This window comes from Myxocyprinus asiaticus, chromosome 18, assembly GCF_019703515.2.
Source record: "Myxocyprinus asiaticus isolate MX2 ecotype Aquarium Trade chromosome 18, UBuf_Myxa_2, whole genome shotgun sequence".
Taxonomy (NCBI): Eukaryota; Metazoa; Chordata; class Actinopteri; order Cypriniformes; family Catostomidae; genus Myxocyprinus; species Myxocyprinus asiaticus.
The window spans coordinates 7,592,401-7,612,224 of record NC_059361.1 but is presented as its reverse complement, the minus strand read 5'-3'; the positions used below and the strand labels follow the sequence as shown (position 1 = coordinate 7,612,224).

General features: G+C 36.9%; 1 protein-coding gene across 1 annotated transcript in view; it reads right to left on the bottom strand.

The window, feature by feature from the left end:
- Nucleotides 1-964: 964 nt before the first annotated feature.
- relt (RELT TNF receptor) overlaps nt 965-19,824 on the bottom strand; it is a 37,672-nt gene continuing 18,812 nt past the window's right edge. Inside the window, exons 6-11 of the mRNA XM_051724329.1 lie at nt 18,034-18,285; nt 10,078-10,158; nt 9,904-9,982; nt 6,612-6,842; nt 6,260-6,430; nt 965-2,922 (exon numbers count right to left, since the gene is read on the bottom strand). Of these exons, the coding sequence (XP_051580289.1) occupies nt 2,919-2,922; nt 6,260-6,430; nt 6,612-6,842; nt 9,904-9,982; nt 10,078-10,158; nt 18,034-18,285 (818 nt within the window). The 3' untranslated portion in view covers nt 965-2,918. The remainder of the gene's footprint in view (nt 2,923-6,259; nt 6,431-6,611; nt 6,843-9,903; nt 9,983-10,077; nt 10,159-18,033; nt 18,286-19,824) is intronic.

Genomic DNA, 19,824 nt, shown 5'->3' with positions numbered 1-19,824 from the left:
CTGTGAATGAAGACCTTTTTAACAAATATGTACTGTATAATTACTACATACAGTTGTGCTCAAAAGTTTGCATACCCTGGCAGAAATGGTGAAATTTTGGCATTGATTTTGAAAATATGACTGATCTCACGTGGATGCACTGAGCAGGCTAGATACTGAGCAATGGGGAGCAGAAAAGAACTGTCAAAGGACCCACGTAACAAGGTAATGAAAATGTATAAAGATGGAAAAGGATATTAAAAGATATCCAAAGCCTTGAAAATGCCAGTCAGTACTGTTCAATCACTTATTAAGAAGTGGAAAATTCGGGGATCTCTTGATACCAAGCCAAGGTCAGGTAGACCAAGAAAGATTTCAGCCACAACTGCCAGAAGAATTGTTCAGGATACAAAGAAAAACCCACAGGTAACCTCAGGAGAAATACAGGCTGATCTGGAAAAAGACGGTGTGGTTGTTTCAAGGAGCACAATACTTGTTGACCCCTCTCCAAACATAGCGCTTATGGTTGTGACCATAAAGCTCTATTTTGGTCTCGTTACTCCAAACTACAGTGTGCCAGAAGCTGTGAGGCATGTCAAGGTGTTGTCGGGCATATTGTAACCGGGCTTTTTTGTGGCATTGGCTTCTTTCTGGCAACTCGACCATGCAGCTCATTTTTGTTCAAGTATCGTCGTATTGTGCTCCTTGAAACAACCACACCGTCTTTTTCCATAGCAGGTTACCTTTGGGTTTTTCCTTTGTATCCCGAACAATTCTTCTGGCAGTTGTCGCTGAAATCTTTCTTGGTCTACCTGACCTTGTCTTGGTATCAAGAGATCCCTGAATTTTCCACTTCTTAATAACTGATTGAACAGTACTGACTGGCATTTTCAAGGCTTTGGATATCTTTTTATATCCTTTTCCATCTTTATATAGTTCCATTACCTTGTTACGCAGGTCTTTTGACAGTTATTTTCTGCTCCCCATGGCTCAGTATCTAGCCTGCTCAGTGCATCCACATGAGAGCTAACAAACTCATTGACTATTAACACAGACACTAATTGCAATTTAAAAAGCCACAGGTGTGGGAAATTAACCTTTAATTGCCATTTAAACCTGTGTGTGTCAGCTTGTGTGTCTGTAACAAGGCCAAACATTCAAGGGCATGTAAACTTTTGATCAGGGCCATTTGGGTGATTTCTGTTACCATTAAGATTTAAAAAGGACCCAAAAACTATGTGATAATAAATGGCTTCATATGAACACTATCCTTAAATAAAAGACAGTTTTTTTGCATGATCAGTCATATTTTCAAAATCAATGCCAAAATTTCACAATTTCTGCCAGGGTATGCAAACTTTTGAGCACAACTGTATTCATGCACGGCTAATTCAGATAAAATGAAAACATTATTAGAGGTAAAGTACATTTCTCAGTTGTTTCCAAGTCTTCACTGAATTATTGTTAGATATGATGCATTAATACAGATTTGATGCTGCCAGGTTTTGACTCAGAAGCAGATCTTTAAATAAAATTATACTTAACTGTTAATTAACTGTACACTTGTTACAATTTCTATTGTGATAAATCGCTAATTTTCTTGCTTATTTTGAGGCAAGTGGCTTATTTTGAGCTTGTTTTTACAGACCAGATTACTTGCTTCTCTTGTGAGATCTGGCAACACTGCAATTGGTATTTCACCCACCCCTTAGCGCAGAGTACCGTTATTTTAAAAAGAACGTTATTAACTGTTCTTTTATTTTGTTCTAACCAGTAACTTTTTGGAAAGGAGGCTGCGGAACTTTTGAACCGGAACGAAAAAAATACAGTTTTTGCTCAGAACGAACCAAAATGAAAAACATTTCGTTTTTAGTCCCTGGTAACAATACAAAGTGTTTGCAAACTTTCGACCATGACTGTACATAATATGCAACTCGTAAAATGTAAAAAAAAACAAAAAAAAAAACTAAAGGTTCACAAAACTATACTTAACTGACTAAATGACAAAGCGATCTCTAACAGTCTAACAGAGTTTCCCATAATACTTTTTAACGTTTTCAAACTACGTGTCATTGTTCTAAGTGCTGTTTGTTTGTGCAACATGTCAAACCACCTTTTCATTGCTAAAGACAAATACCAGACAATAGACCGCAAGTCATCAGACCCTCTGCAGATACTTGATTTTTGGATCCGATTTGAAATTTGTGTTGAAATATTTAAATTTGTGCGACTAGATAGTATCCGGATGTGATGTATTCCTGTCAAAATTATGAACATCAAGTGATAATTGTCAAGGCTTTTTTTGTGAAACCTTATACTATCGCCTGCTCAGTTGGACAGTTATGAATAAATATAAATAATTCAGAGATAATTCATTAAATTGTTTAACACTGTAGCCTTGGGCAATCCATAATATGTTCTTTCCAAAAGTATTGGCAGTCATTCACTCAACAACGGTCAATAAATGGAGAGTAAATGCTCTTGCTGTAAATGCAAACAGAAACATTGCAGGTGAAAAGGTGGCTTTGTGAACATACTGAAAGTTTATTATGACTGCCACAAGGGGTGAATTGTGACATTTGCATCAGTGAAAAGGGGGCTTCTGTCAGCAGAGGCTTTAAACTACATGGTGGAGAAGGCCGTACTTAAGACCTCTTTGGTGACGCCCATCCTTGACTCCTTACATGGTAAATGCCCTACTGTCTCCTATTATCAGATTTTTTTTTTTTTTTTTTTTTTTTTATAAATAAAATTAAATAGTTCAATGACTTATGCAATAAATAAAAATGTTTCCAAAGGTCTTGAATACATGGCTCCCCAAGGGCATGAATACTGACATCCCCGCAACATATCTGCCCTGATGTGTTGGCTACTGATGATGTCATTCCCAAGAAGGTAGTGTCACTTCAATGGATGTCCTCCTCTAATCTTTCATATGTTCATCTGAGACAAAAAAAGACGGAGAGAGAGAGAGAAGTTTAAGTTACACTACAAAATAAAGACATTTGTTAATTAAAGGGACAGTTCATTCAAAAATGAAAGTTCTGTCATCATTTACTCAAGCCTCAGTCACCATTAACTTTAATTATTTGGAAACAAGATGCAATTAAAAGTGAATGGTGACTGAGGCTAATGCTCTGTCTCATATCTCCTTTTGTGTCCCATGGGAAAGTCAAACAACATAAAGTTGATCATATGAAGACAGAACTATCCCTTTAACAAATGTGCAGTACATTTTCCAGGCACTATAGGGCACTAGACAATTTTTTTCATCCTGTTTGACTTGACATGAGTTCACTGAACCAGTGGAAAAAACTGCCATCCCTTACAGGACATGTAAAGGTCAAGGGGAGGGTAGCATATCACTAAAACTGATTCTCACATTTGTCATGACATTCACCTGTGAAGCACAAAACAAACACACTTAATCCTCAATAAGCCGCATTCTGAAAATATGTGTTAAAAAAAAAATCAACGTATGTGTTCAAGTACTTCCCCAAACAATGTCCGGAATAGCATACTACTATATTACTCTTAATATATTTGCCATATCTATATACAGCAGAAAGAGAAAGAGTAGTATGGTAGTATGCTGTGAAAATTGAGTTTAAGTTTGACAAACCGATCAATGGACTTCATTAATTTTTTATGAAAAGTGGTACTTTTAAAGGCCTGTTACATCTAGGTGTCCAAAACACATGTTCATTGCCAATCACATTTTATTAATTCATTTATTAGATTCATCAACAATAAATAAAGCACATCACTCAATGAAAAAACATTTTTGGATGCAACAAATGTAATCAATGAAACAATGAGGTTGTCCGAGATGATAAAAATTAGAATAATAAAAAACAAAATCTGGTTTAAAATACATTATGTGTCGAGTTCGCAGCAATAGAATTTTTATGTCCATGTTATTTTCATACATTTTGGAAAAACCTTTATAGCATTTTCATCAAACATTTTATTTAATGACCTTATAATGCCAAGTGGTGTAACTATTAAGTAAAAGGTAATAAAATACTTTCCTTGCACTTTGAATACATGTAAGTGTACATAACTTAATCACTAATTTAAAAAAAGTTTTCAAACAGTTTTTCAATATTATGCATTTTTAATTCAGGAGTATCAAGAAGTTTTCTTAGGGTTATTCCATTTGACCTGAAGAAAATGTGCCTTTTTATAAAAATGCCAAAATATCAGATATTTTTTTAAACTTCACACACAGTCATGAGTCTAATGACGTATTTTTCTATTATGTTTTTGTCACATTAAAACAGAATGGGTACCTGCCACATTGATCACCAGCTGACTTCTTAAAATATTAATGATATTTTCCAACAAAATTGTTTTACTGCTTAGTTTTTAAAGAATTAATAATAAAATATTTGTATATAAATATATTACTTTTTTCAAGAATTTCTGCTTTTAATGAGACTTTTTAATGACATTTATTTATTTATTTATTTACTGTCACCAGATGGTTACACCACTTAGACATTTTTTACTTCAAGCCCCATAAAAACAACAAAATGACTTAGAACTCAAAACTGAAAACATCTTCATCAAAGCACAGGTGTATTCACATAACTGTTTTGTGTTAATTGCATTTTTAATGTATTAATGTATATAATAATGTACTAATGTATATAATAGATCTGGACAAAAAATTAGCATCATGTCATTAACCCATATGACATCAAAGTATGCTAACATGCTTAATTATTACACATTACTTACCATGTTGTTTATGTGCCTTGGTAACCTACCACATTACGGAAAATTAAACTAGGATCGCAAAAAAACTAAAAAACAGAGCCCATGTGACGTTAAAAAAAAGTGAAAAACAATTGTTTGTTGTCATTTATAAATGCCACAGGCTCATCGAGGGTTAAAATGTCAAGAACAGCTATAAAGATGATTTGTGGAGGGAAACCTTGAGGTATTTGTGTGTAAATCCCAGGAGCTATTGATAGCCACATACAATGTGAAGTCATTAGCCCTCTGCCCTACAAATGCTTACATAACAAACAGGACAAACCGACTCAAGAGAGTCACTTTAGAGTGATCGTAACTGCAAAAACAGACCTCCCCCAAAGCAAGTGAATTTCCAGTTTGTTGTTTTTGCTATCATTTTTTTAAAGAGATAGTTACCCTCAAAATACTAATTCTCTCATCATTTTCTCACCCTCACGCCATCCCAGATGTGTATGAATTTCTTTCTTCTGCTGAACACAAACGGATATTTTTAAAAGAACATCTCAGCTCTGTAGGTCCATACAATGCAAGTAAATAGTGGCCAGAAGGTCCAAAAAGCACATAAAGGCAGCATAAATGTAATCCGTATGACTCCTGTGGTTTAATCCATATCTTCAGAAGTGATATGATAGGTTGGTAAGGGTGAGAAATAGATCAATTTTAAGTCCTTTTTACAATAAAATCTCTACTGTACTTTCACTTTCACATACTTCTTTTGTTTTAGGTGATTCAGATTCTTCCTTGGGCAGGGAGGAGAATGTATATTAAAAAAGGACTTAAATATTGATCTGTTCCTCACCCACACCTATCATATCACTTCAGAAGACATGGATTTAACCACTGGAGTCTTTTGCTTTTTGGACCTTCAAAGTTCTGGTCACCATTCACTTGCACTGTGTGGACCTACAGAGCTGAGATGTTCTTCTAAAAATATCCATTTGTGTTCAGCAGAAGAAAGAAATTCATACACATTTGGGATGACATGAGGGTGAGTAAATGATGAGAGAATTTTCATTTTTGGGTGAACTGTCCCTTTAAGGAACACAAACTACTTTAATTTTCTTTCAGTCTCTTTTTCTCTGTAAATTCCTTTAGGACATGTTTTAAAGAGTAGCTAATTTATAACAAATACAATCAATAGCAATAAATGCACTCATATTATATAAAATACACATATTTCAGTCAGATGGGGAAAATAAAGTGGCTGGTTTAAAAGTGTCACACTCAAAGTATTAACACTGACTAAAGTAATTTGCATTAAATGGACTGAACGCACCTCCTCTACACATGTAATTGGAATTCTGTGTGTCAGCCATTCATTTACTGCTAACAAATGCGTCAGACTTCCTATAATGATTTTACACAAGGTTTTAAACAATGAAGATTGAACAACACCATTGGAAGAGGAAACTACAACTTGAAAACACAAACAAAGCCAACAGGAAGTAGCATAAAAGCAAAGTCACAGACATGACCATATTTAGAGGAATTTTCCTGTTCAATATCTTTAGTGACTCACCTCCTGTCTGTCTTTGAGGAGGTGGAGTTAGAGGAAGAGGACATGCCCAGCAGGGACCTCTCTTCCACGGACTCAGTGTGGCCACTGTCCACAGAGTCCGTATCGCTCGATTCCCGCCGGGTCACTTCCTTGGAAGCGGACTTCATTTCCGGGATCTGAGCAACTTGGAACCTGCAATTCACACATGGTTAACACAAAGTTCAAGAAGTGCACTTGGAGGGCTAAAAGAATGACACATTAAATAAAACGGCAAATCAAAATGAAATATTCAGTAGGAAATAATAATGGGCAGTTTTAAGTTAGACTTTCTTTTACATTTTATTTTCTAATTGTATATAAATGCCCTTCTCACCTTCCAACAGACAGTATAGTGACGTCTCCGGGCAAGGGGCTCTTGACCAGCTTAGTGGGGCTTTTGTGCATATCGGCGGGCAGCAGCAGTTCAGGCCATTTCTTCTGGCTGCAGCGGGAACAGCAGAGCCCAGAGCGAGATGCCAGCCCATTTATAGTGTGCAAATGATGCTGATGGGTACACAGCCGTGGCAATGAGCGGAACTGCGATAAATGTGGAAGAGCAGGAAACCTGAGAGAGAAACACACAGAGAGACACTTAGCACTGATATATGATATCATATACAGTTAGTATAATGTTAGCTTCATTCACCATGCACTTTAATTGTATGGAAAAAAAATGCAATGAAAGTGAATGGTGACTGAGACTAACATCTCATTTTGCGTTCCACAGAAGAAATAACGGGAGTCGTATTTATTTGCAGATGCCACTTGCTTTGATACTTTGTTATCTAATGCGGTGACATTCACACATTTATAAGCGTGGCTTAAGTGTTCAAATACAAGCTTGGCACCTTCACAAAGAATTCAGCTAATGTGTGCTGAGCTCACAGGTGTGCATACTGGCTATTAAACATCTTTAAAGGGATAGTTCACCCAAAAATGAAATTATTTCATCATTTACACACCTTCATGCCATCCCAGATGAGTATGACTTTCTTTCTTCTGCAGAACACCAAGATTTTTAGTAGAATATCTCAGATCTGCTCCATACAAAGCAAGTGAATGGTGACCAATACTTTGAAGCTCCAAAAAGCCCATAAAGGCAGCATAAAAGTAATCCAAAAGACTCCAGTTGTTTAATCCATGTCTTCTGAAGTGATCCAATCGGTTTTGGGTGAGATCAGACCAAAATATATATATATATATATATATTTTTTTTTTACAATAAACCTTGACATCAGCAGTCTCCTTGGCGATCATGATTTCTACAGCTTGATTATTACACTTCCTACCACCATCTAGAGCTCAGTGCATGTGTCAAGCGCTAGGAAGTGTAATCGAGCTTAAAATCATGATCGTGCCTAGCAACTGCAATGGCAAGATGTACAGTGAATAAGGAGTTATATTTTGGTCTGTTCTAGGGCTGGGCGATATTCAAAAAATATTTTTGCGATAATTGCCTTAAAAAATATTGCGATATCCGATTACATCGTCAACCCCCCTGCCGAGGGTCGGTGAATTTTTTTGCTTTATTGATTTTGCTTTAAAAATTTAATTAATTTATTGAAACACGAATAACATAAACAATAGACATTTCTAAATTCAAATCGCACTTTAAACGAAAAAAGCAATAAAATAACGAAGTGATCAAAAAAGTGATTTAACCACCTCCCCACGTCTCCAATGTCTCCATTTGCATGCCAACCGCGAGGAAATAAAGTGAATTAAACTCACAGCACCTCCCGGGTTGATCGGAGATAATTTTCAGCATTCTCACAGACGACATTATTTTGCAAACAGTTTTCGGACGAATGAAAAAAAAAGTGAAAACTCTTTACATGCGCTTGTACCACAAGACAGACTCTGAACAAACAGCGAATCAGACACAAGCATTGACGGCTTTTCTTTTGTCTGTTCATAAAAAAATAAATAAAGTGTGTTTCTTCAAGCACGTGTCTTTGTGACTAACAGCATTTCTTGTCATGTGTCACTCCGAGACAGGTCGCCCACCTGTTGCGGGTAGATGAGCAAAATTACCCATGCATGAAATACATTTGGACGAAAAGCTTGTGAACTGGATTCAGTCTCGTCACATTTAGCGGATGGCAGGTGCTAGTTTCACACCCTGGCCACTGTTTAATATATTTGGTGACTTCACAGATCCATGGTTTTGCCATTTCCCGATATTGTTGATCATCATCTGTTCCCAATCGGCATCAGGATCTTTGTAAGACATTGTCGATATCCGATTACATCATCCTATCGCCCAGCCCTAGTCTGTTCTCACCCAAAACCGATTAGATTGCTTCAGAAGACATTCATTAAATCACTGGAGTCTTATGGATTACTTTTATGCTGTCTTTGTGTTTTTTGGAGCATCAAAGTTTTGGCCACCATTCACTTGCATTGTATGGACCTTCAGAGCTGAAATATTCTTTTTGTGTTCTGCAGAAGAAAGAAAGTCATACACATCTGGCATGGCATTCAGTTTTGGGTGAACTATTCCTTTAAACATGGCTTACCCAATAAGAGTTCTGAATAAAAGCTATTCATTCAATAATGTCAAACACATCATAACAGTCAAGAGTTCCTCCCCTGCCAAGTTTACTTTGATGTCACTCGGACAATGACCTCTGCTCAGCACAGAAGGGACAGGACTGGCACACAGGCCCAGTTTGCTGCCATCATCAAATCATGCCAGCCGAAAATACACAATGTGCCAGCCGCTTAGATCAAAAGAACTATTTTTGCAGGCCAAGAGATCTGCTGTATATAACTGCCATGAGCTAAGCTGCATCTGATATACTCACAATGGAACTATGGGAGGGAGGGGCTCTGGATGGGAGGAGGCATGTAGGGTGGATGTCAAGACTCAATATGTATGTGTCTATGAACTAATCAGTGCTTATTAGTTTTGGACGGACAAAAATGTACACATTTTCACAACGACTAAGCACTTCCTTCTGGATGATTTATACGCCTGTCAGCTATACACATCAGGTGTAAACTAATTTAACACTGGCACGATATCTCTATCAGCTCTTCTAACACTATATTGATTTCTACATTAAAGCGTTTACAAGAATGAGATGCATCTTTATGCAAGCTCTTGGAAAGCTTCCTGTATCACAACTGTGAATTGGCTGCGTTCCAGTACAAAATTGGCCACTAGTTTAACGCATTATAGCTTTCAAGCTTATATCCATCCCCAGTGTCCACGGTTGACTGTGACATCTTCTCATTTAGATGATTCACACTTTAACAACTTGCAATTATCTCATAAACCAACATACATTTCATAAACGACTCGGCTGTTTGTTTATCGCCAGACACAGAGCACTTGTTAAGAACGTAATGAGAAAAAAGCGCAACTTAACTTGGCGGCTATAGGAGAGGAAATCTAGCCTTTAAAATGAAAGACCCAATTGTCTTAATTAATCAATTTCTTAGCAAATCATACTTTTTTTTTTTTTTTTTTTTACTGTGACAAGCAGTAATGAAGTATCACCCTCTCCCAAATAATGTATATGTAGCAAAGTCAACTGGGACCTCTTTGTGAGTTTTCAAAAGCTACTGTGATTTTTTTTTTCAGTTTTGATGTGTATATGTCTGATAAAGTGTGTTCTTACTTGATAGATGAGCTTTTGGTCATAGCCATCTGTTTATTTTCATATTCCAGCAACAGTTCTTCCAAAGCAGCTGCATTTTCTGTAACACACACACACACACTCTATAAGACTCAGTACTTTCACAGGCAGTGTGATGTGAGAAGTGATTTAAATGTGTCGAGAAACCTCACACACCTTTCTTCTCTGTGATGAGTCGAACAAGAACACTGATCGTGTCTTCATTGGGGTCATCGATAACATATGGACAAAGGTTTCCTAAGGAAAACAGAGAGAAAACAGTACTTTATTATATTATTTTATATTATATTAGTAATACAGTAATGAAAATGATCTTGTCAAATTTTGTCAAATTTACATGTATCTTAAAACAAGACTTAATATCTTATCCCATTTTGCTTGACAAGTAAATAAATCACATTTTAAGAATGTTTTGATAATTTTATAGGAAAACAAGTCAAAAATACTTGGCTTGAAAATCATTTTTTGCAGTGTTCTAATATTTCTTTCTTTTTTATATTGAGGTAAAATATAATCCAGACATGTTCTTGGCAGTTTTTCTGATTCACCCAAGCATGTGTCAAATATTACTTTGAAGCAGAAGCATTACTTTAAAGGAATAGTTCACCCAAATGCCGGTCCACTGAGTCCAACACTTCCAAGCTCCAAAAAGGACATAAAGGCAGGATAAAGGTAATCTTCTGAAGTGATACGATCAGTTTTGAGTGAGAACAGACAATAATGTGACTCCCTTTACACTATCACCACACGGGTCATGTTTGTCCCCAATGACTTATATTGTATGAATATATTCACATCATATCCCCATTCAAATATCTTTGTTTGTGTTCCGCAGAAGAAAAACAAGTCATGCGAGTTTGAGACGGCATAAGGGTGTGTAAATAATGAGAGAATTATAATTTTGGGTGAACTGTTCCTTTAAACTCTTCCGTGGTTGTGTCTCATCCCTGTCCTTAAATGCTATTTTTAGTAGATTATAATAGCACAGCAAAGCCGCTCTGCTCTGTGTGACAATTATTTTCTCATTTGCAAAATCCACACGAGTTAGAAAAACCTGAAGTTCACTATGAGTCATTGCCGTCACACAACAATTCATATCACAACGAAAATGTTGTTATTCTGCTGCTAAACACTCAGCTCCTGAAAAATCTCTATTGTTACGCATTCCCTCTATTATTGGATACAGGAGGCTCACTGTGTAGGGAACACCGGTCTCTATGTTAACCGGCTATGTCCCAGAGTTCCACAGTGAAGCAGCTGGGGACAGTAGAACGGCTCACTCAGCACTCTGCCTTATTCATCCAGAAAAAATGTCAACATTGCAGCCCAGCTTTATTCTAATCAACCAGGACCATTTGTCAGAACAGTATATTCATACACATGTACAGTGGTTTGAAGAGATCAAATAGATACTGTTCCATCCATCCATCTATCCATCCAACCATCCAGTGTCAAGCTGATATCTGAATGCTGTAACACCCATTAAGCATTACCCCATCACCTGAAAGAGTCTTGCTGATTAATTTCACATCTGGGATGTGCAATTAGAACATATCAGTTTACTGTTACACTATGAAATACAGCAGCTCAAGGTGTAAATGTACTGCATAATCATCTACTTTTGAAAGTGCCAACAAAGATATTTTGGTGCATTTGGAACTAGAAATCGAGAAGGAACGCTGACGTAAACAGAGTGGTAGAAAGAGACAGTGAATGGCATGCCACATTTTATGCTACACTCCAGAGACGATATCATCATTTATTCCTCTGGATTTCCTTACCTGTTCTACAGCGTCCTGGATTCGAACCAAACTCACACACCACAAACTTTCAACACACCCTCTAGCTTTCTTTATTAAACACCACATAACTTGTGATGATGAATACATCATGTTCCCAAGATTTCTTACATAAATGGTGTCTGATGTATAACAAGATGCTATTTTATTCTTATTGAGTATTTAAAAACAATTAAATAAAGGCCATATTTAAGTCAATATGAACTTGGCAGTCTAGCAGTATTTTAGTAGTGTGCTAAAGGGTTTGTTTAGGTCATTGTGATAACACTGGATTGCTGACATTGACCAAGTCAGAACTAGTCAACAGTGTGCTAAGAACATTTACAAGCAGAGAACAGCCTGAATTATTGATAGAAGGAAAGTGGATATAGAGGGAGTTTCATGTTGTGCAAAGATAGATGAGGAACGACAGAGATAGACACAAGGGAAGCCTCATTTCACAGCATGTACAGTTCCCTGAGTTGCAGTGGGGCTAACAACATAACACAAGTGAGAAAAAACACTCGACTATAACAACAACCCAACAGAGGAGTTCCAGCAGGCGATTGGCTAGGGCACCATCTTTGGGGGGGGGGGGTGCCGATTTACTCTCCGATAACATGTAGTGGCGGCCCTCACACATTTTCCCTCACAATATTTCATCAACCACAATATTTTGTGTTTAGAATGAGAACTAGCGATGCCTGATTCGCAAATCAATCATGCATTTAAGATGTTTCTTTTCAATTAATTGCTCAAACGGGTTAGCAAAACGTTCTGAATTGGCTCGCGATTCAGTCGGAGTAATTTCTATGGCTCGCACACAAACCGAATCGTTTGAAGTGGTTTCTCGCTCCTTAAACCAGTAACAGGACACTTTATTGAACACAGAGCATTTGGTGAAGTGGGATATTTACCTACAATCCATTTTATTTTATTTTTTTTATTTTTCTCCCAATTTGGTATGCCCAATTCCCAATGTGCTTTTAAGTCCTCGTGGTCGCGTAGTGATTCGCCTCAGTCCGGGTGGCAGAGGACGAATCCCAGTTGCCTCCGCGTCTGAGACCGTCAACCCGCGCATCTTATCACGTGGCTTGTTGAGCGTGTTGCCACGGAGACATAGCGCGTGTGGAGGCTTCACGCCATCCACCGCGGCAACCAGGCTCAACTCACCACGTGCCCCACCGAGAACGAACCACATTATAGCGACCATGAGGAGTTTACCCCATGTGCCTCTACCCTCCCTTGCAACTGGGCCAATTTGGTTGCTTAGGAGACCTGGCTATAGTCACTACCTACAATCCATTGAAATCAAACCTGAAAATTAATTCTATCATTTGCCAATGATGAAGAAGGTCTACCCTAGTGAAAAAGTAATATACCAAAATGCACACAGAGAAACTTTGATCATTACAAATTAAGTGGTAAAATAGTATAGCTTTTACAAATGCAATTAGAAGAAGTATACACTAAGTTCAAATATAGTGTACTTTAAGAAAGTACGCTGGTTAGGTGCTTGTTTCCATCTACAACTTGTTTGAACAGTGTTGAAGCAATTGCCATAATAATGTTCTTCATGCACAAGTAATATGAGTAATATGACTTTGAAATATTTTCCTAATATTCATGCTGTACATTGTATATTTTAAATTACACCATGTCTGTTCTGGTTACTAACGCTGGAAACGTATTAATTTAAAAATAATAATTAAAATATTATTTTGAGTGCTTTTTTTAATTGCACAATGCACATTCCTTAAAACATAAGAGTGATACTAAATTTACATGTGCAGCAGTCACCGTGCCAGAACCAGTTTTGAAGTGGGGGGAGGGGGGGCCTCAAACAGGCTGGTTGTGACATCATCAACATTAAAGGTGCAATATGTAATATATTTACTGTACTAAAGCATAAAATTATCATAATATGTTATCAGAGATTTAGAAAACATACTAAGTTGAAATACTGGCTTCTCTGAAAACAGCCAGTATATTCTATTTTGAAATGTCTGTTCTGGGTCGGAATTTCTGTTTGTGTTTTGGCCTGTGTGATCTCACCCATTGCCCATTTCCCAATAGTATTTCGACACAACGGGCAGCCATATTTGAAACAAGTTAGTGGGCAAACACAGCCCACTGCAGCCATGGAAGCCAGCAATACATCTAGCTAACATTGACAAGAGCTGGTTTATAATTTGCAAACAATAAAAACATTGCAAACGTATACATTAGCTGATCAACTTACAGTGTAAAGCTCATCACTTGCCACTGTCAGTTTGCTCATTCCTGTTGCGTGCCCTCATCCTGGCAAACCGCGTGAGCTTCGAGTCTGGGGAGAAGGGGGCGAGGGAGACAACTCTCTCTAATATTTTGAATTTGGACTACAGTACCCATTTTAAACACTTGATGTCAATGATACATATTGTTCCTTTAAGTAGTCAGTATAAAGAGTGTGTTGTACACCCAATTTATACCAGACCAGCTTCCAAGTTTGTCAAAATCATGGTGATTAGTTATTTACCTACATACGTAAATATTAGTAAAAACTGTCCCCTTACACAGTTCAAATGTTGCCGCAATTAAAATAAAAATATTTAAATCTGCTTTCACGGAAAGAGACTGGCTATGTCATTATTTTCAGTTCACACAATCCGTTGCTCAAACAAGTTTTTCAACAAAATGAAATGCTGTCTGTTAAGCCATTGATGATGATACTACTGGAACAGTAAATTGGTTCAACTGCGGGATCTTGTGTATGGGTTCCTCCTCTTTATGTATCTATTAAAGTCTCAATCAGACAGTCTTTTGTTGTTTGTGTCTGCATTCAACAACATTACACAAGTACAGTATGCCCTGTGTTTTATACCATTTTTAAAGCAACATATTGCATTTGACATTGTGTGACTTGAAGAGGTAAGGGTTAAAGTAATTTCCTCATCCCCAATAATAGGATACAAAGCAATATTTGTTCATTATCCTACTTTGTCTAATGCTGCTGACTTTATGACTGATCTTCCATATCAATCTTGTCTTACTTTGAATTAATTTCCCTCTTGGAAGAAGAAAAAACACAAAACCAACAGAGAAAGTAAAACTGTTAATTTGCTTGTTAACACTGTGCAAACAGCATAGGGTCATTCTACGACTATAATGCAAGTCATATCATGTAAGTTATAACTACCCACATAAACATCTGGATTTATAATAGTGTATAACGTAGCATCTCCTTATGGTTCTATACACGTCTACAAATAACACAGAATGGCAGTAACATCTAGCTAGCCAGCACGCCCTCATCCACTTTTATTCATTTCTGGCTTCTAGCCTCAAGATAGCCACTGTTGGCCAGGGGCCTTTTTAGATCAGTGATTAGATGGACCAATCAGACTTCTGCATTTTTTCACTTTTCTTTGTGCAAAGGGCAAAATGGCACATTTACCTATTTGAATCAAATGTCAGGTGTTAAAACTACATAGATTTATAGTCCTTTCCAGGAATATACTGTAATGTCTGTTGATGTTTCTGTTTGGGGACTTGCTATTGGCTGTTGTGTTTGCATAATTAATGAGGTAGGTCTGTGTAGGTTTTGGAGACAGTTTGGAGGTTATATTAACTAACAATTAAAAGTAACTGAGGTTTTAGTTTTGTTTTGAGTTCAACTTAATGTTAAATATGTTGTTTTATGTTATGAAAAGAGATTATTTTTACCCTGGGTGAGATTAGTGTTGCTCTGATCCTGTGTGAATCAGTGAAACACTAAGTGCAGTTTTTCAGTGTTATCATTGTTGTTTAACAGACTCACAATGCTTGGTCCTCCAACTTTCTTCCCAGTAATACCCAAGCTATAATACTATTAATGCAAGTGCCAGAAGTACATATATTAATGCCAGCCGAAATTCAGTTGTGGTATGGGCTGGCAGTATATTATCAGTATAACATTAATGTATGTCCAGCACTCTTACAGTGTAATGGAGTTGCAATTATAATGTCACCAAAATACAGTACATGATAAGTTCACATTGAGTCAATTCTGTGTATTTCAAAAATGAATTACAAGGGTAGATATTTAAAGTGTACTAAAGTATACTTGAAACAATTCCATTTTAGCACAACCAAGTATACTTACATCTTTAGTTGCACCACAGCATTGCTTTTGGCAAACTTAAGTGCAAAATGAGTTGTTCCAATTTAGCAGACTTTAAGTATACCAATTTACAGAAGTGCCCAAGAAAAAAAGAGTGCTTAAGTATATTACTTTTTTCACTAGGGTAGCACCTGTGTGTACAGCTTGTGAACGACTCTTCTGGTAAACACATTTCCAACCAAAAGAGTTTCAAAACATTATCAGTACACGAAAGCAGTTAAATTACCAAAAATCTATATCATGTTTTTTTGGACATACATCTTAGAGAACCGTGTAAATATCAAAGGGTGCCAAATGATGCAGAACTAGCACTGGGTTCCAGATTTAAAAATGCCTTTCAAAATCTCCATAGCGAAATACATTTTTAGTAATATTGCGTAAACGTTTCAAGACAGAGCTACCATGAGCTCCGAGGTTGTTAAACAATGGTATAGCCATTATCTATAAAGCCACGTATTCATGCAATACATTTTCTGTTTTCAATACAAGTTAAGCTCAGTAGACAACATTTGTGGCATAAATATTGATTACCACAAAAAATTATTTAGACTTGTCCTTCCTTTTCTTTAAAAAAAAGCAAAAATCTGGGTTCCTGTGAGGCACTTTCAATGGAAGCGAATGGGAACAATCCGTAAACGTTAAAATACTCACTGTTTCAAAAGTATAGCCACAAGACATAAACAATATGCGTGGTAACATGATTTTAGTGTGATAAAATTGGTTACTAACCATTTCTGTGTAAAGTTCTACCAATTTTACAACTTCATTACCATGACGATGTAAACAAACCCTAAAACCCTACATTGACTGTAAAATGACACTTTAAACAACTTTACAGCTCAAATAATACATGAGTTTTAACAGAATTAATGTACGTGCTTTTATATAATTATAAGCTTCACATTTCTGCCTTTAAACCCTTCAATATCTGGCCTCATTCAGTTCCATTGTAAGTGCCTCACTGTAACATCGATTGTTGCTTTTTATTTTTGTGTATGTGTGTGTGTGGTAATCAACATTATGCCAAAAATGTTGTCAACTGAGCTTAACTTGCATTGAACCCGGAATATTCCTTTAAAAGTATGTGTGTTTCGGTTCCAACCTGTGAACTTGTCTTGCTAGCAACATGCTAGTTGAGCTACAGATAGCTTAATTGGATGATGGTTTATTAGGAAACACATAACCCTAACCTAATCATATTAACTTAAAGGAAGATCCACCAATCAGAGAAGTTGCTGGTACCATGAAAACAGGATTGCGGCAATCTCCACAGTGGTTTTTGCAGGCTAGCGGAGAGTGGCTAGGTCACATTGTTATATACTGGGAATGCACTGTAAGTCGCTTTGAATAAAAGCATCTGCCAAATTATACATAAATGTAAATGAAATCCTGACTGTACCCAAATTCAAGCTCTGTTGCTCTGCCTCCTCAGCTGTAAAATATGTTATGATTGATGCATGATTCACACAGTAGTTCTTGGAGACTTACCCGCTTTACATGCAAAACCTGAATCATCAGATTTTAGTGCTACTTTAGAGAGAACATTCTACAGAGCAGAGCTGCAGTTACACCCACTTATTCACACATGGACACAAAGAGAGGATATCTTTCTACTGTCCATATGTTCTCTGTGATTTTATCTAGTTTCACTCTCGGTTCCCAACCCTAAGGAGATGGGTTTTGGTGAAATTATACGATCTCTGTTGCTATTAATACTAGACTCATATTAAACTCTGAAGTTAGGGTGATTTTTAAGAGATTGCAGATTACAGTAAATTCTGCTGCATATAAACAAAGTCTATTAAAGAGCCATCACTGATATGGGTGTATGCTTGGCTTTTTTATATTACTGTCTTTTTTTATTTAAACTTTTCCATCAGTTGATAAAACTATTTTTTTTTTTAATTCAGGGGGGCTCAATTATGTGGTTTCTTTTAAAGGGCCATATCTTATGAAATAAAATTACCCTTGATCTTTCGAGATAAAACATTTCATTGTACTATGAAAACATAACTCAAAACTTTCTTCCCTGTCCAAATTTATTTAAACTAAGCTCACTGCGAACATTTGCCGCCATAATGAGGCCGAGGGATCACCCTTATGTAGAATAAAACACCATTTTCTGTATCTCAAATGAGTGTAAATCATTTTAAACACCTGTCAAAATCACTAATTATTTATCTAGCCATCTACCTTCTTTCTGAGGCGTGGCAGATTCTTCGTCCACGGGCTCTTTCTCGGCATTGCAGCGGTAGCCCTTCTTCTTCAGTAGGTTGCAGATGAGAATCCCCAGCAGTCCCATCACGCAGAAGATAGGCACCAATGCAAAGACGGCATACTCTGTGCTCTTCTCCTCTGGACTGTTAACGCTGGTGGCGTTTGCACCTCCCACTCCAGACCTGCTGGGGGTATTCTTAACGTTACGTCTGCGACGAGTGTATGGCTCTGTAGAATAAACATGGAATATTTAGTGGAGTTTTCTAATGCAAGCATCACTATTACTATTGTTCACACTCAGGGTTAGGTTTTAAAGAAAAACCCAAAATACCAAAGTATATTGCACGCAACTCACCCTGTACGATTTGTGCTTTTGGACATGAATTATATTTGTTGAAAAGAGATGTGTGTGCTATTAATTTTGGGATCTTAACCATTTCTATATACCTGGGGCCAGATTCAGAAAACATTCTTAAGAATTAAATTCTTCTTAAATTCTATTTTCTTCTTACTGTATTTTCAAACACAAGACAGATTAAGTTAAGAGAATGTTCTTATCTTTTTTCTTAAACCGTCAACATTTAAAGCTAGATACTTTCATATGAACTTCTCTGAATTTATCCTTAGTACTTTCTTCATTTTTTTCTTAAGAAGATTTTCGTGAATCCTATGTCATAGAGACTTGGGGGCAGGCTGTTTTGACTTGGGCCAGTAAGCAACCACCAACCAACACCCTGGCAACCAATCACAACAACCTAGCATCTTTACAGTAAGTTTCGCATGGGTTGGCACCACTCACATTTTCTTTGAAAATGTCAAAATAAAGTTACTGATTATAATGCCTGATTACCTTTTCCATACACCATTTACATGGTACTCCCAGTTACTTCAAAAAATACTTTAGTATGACTGCGGTACCATGACCAAAAACATGGTAATACCTTGTAAGGCTTTTAAATTAAAATTCGAAATTCGAATGCTTGTAGAATTTAAGACAAAAATGCAAATTTTAGCTTTCGAATTTTGGATGTGTGCCAACCTGATGATGACTTACATTCTTGGGCTAAAGCAGATGCAGTAAAACGACTAAAACAGAATGGGGGTGTCTCAAGATGTGTTTTAAATGTTGAATTTCCATTTAAATTGGCACAACATCTAAAAAAATGCATGTTTACTGCACGAAACCCTGACAAAAAACAGCGAGACACAAGGGATCGGTCAAAGACGTCCGGCCTGCAAACCATCTATTTATGTCCCGCGTGATGTTATCATCTCAAAAAATTAGTTAAAGTGTATGAATGTTTTTGTGTCAAATTTCTAGAGCATTTACAGTAATTCTCAGTATTAATAAACTGCTGAACAGTTATAGAGAAAAAGAAAAGGCAAACGGATAAAAAATAATGAATTAAACTACAAATCTGTGAATATAAATCTGATTACAAGCCACTTTATAAAACATAAGTGCAGGGTCAGTCTGCACGTGTGCATTGTAACAGTTTGTGCACGCTCTAAGTCACTTTAACCATACACGTGCTGAGTCTCTATTCCACATCAGCGTCACTGACGTAGCGCAAATCAACCGAGTGTCGGGTGACAAACGAACTATACAGAGATATATATATTTTTTTTTACCCAATTTGGAATGCCCAATTCCCAGTGCGCTTTTAAGTCCTCGTGGTCGCGTAGTGATTCGCCTCAATACGAGTGGCAGAGGACGAATCCCAGTTGCCTCCGCGTCTGAGACCATCAATCCGCGCATCTTATCAC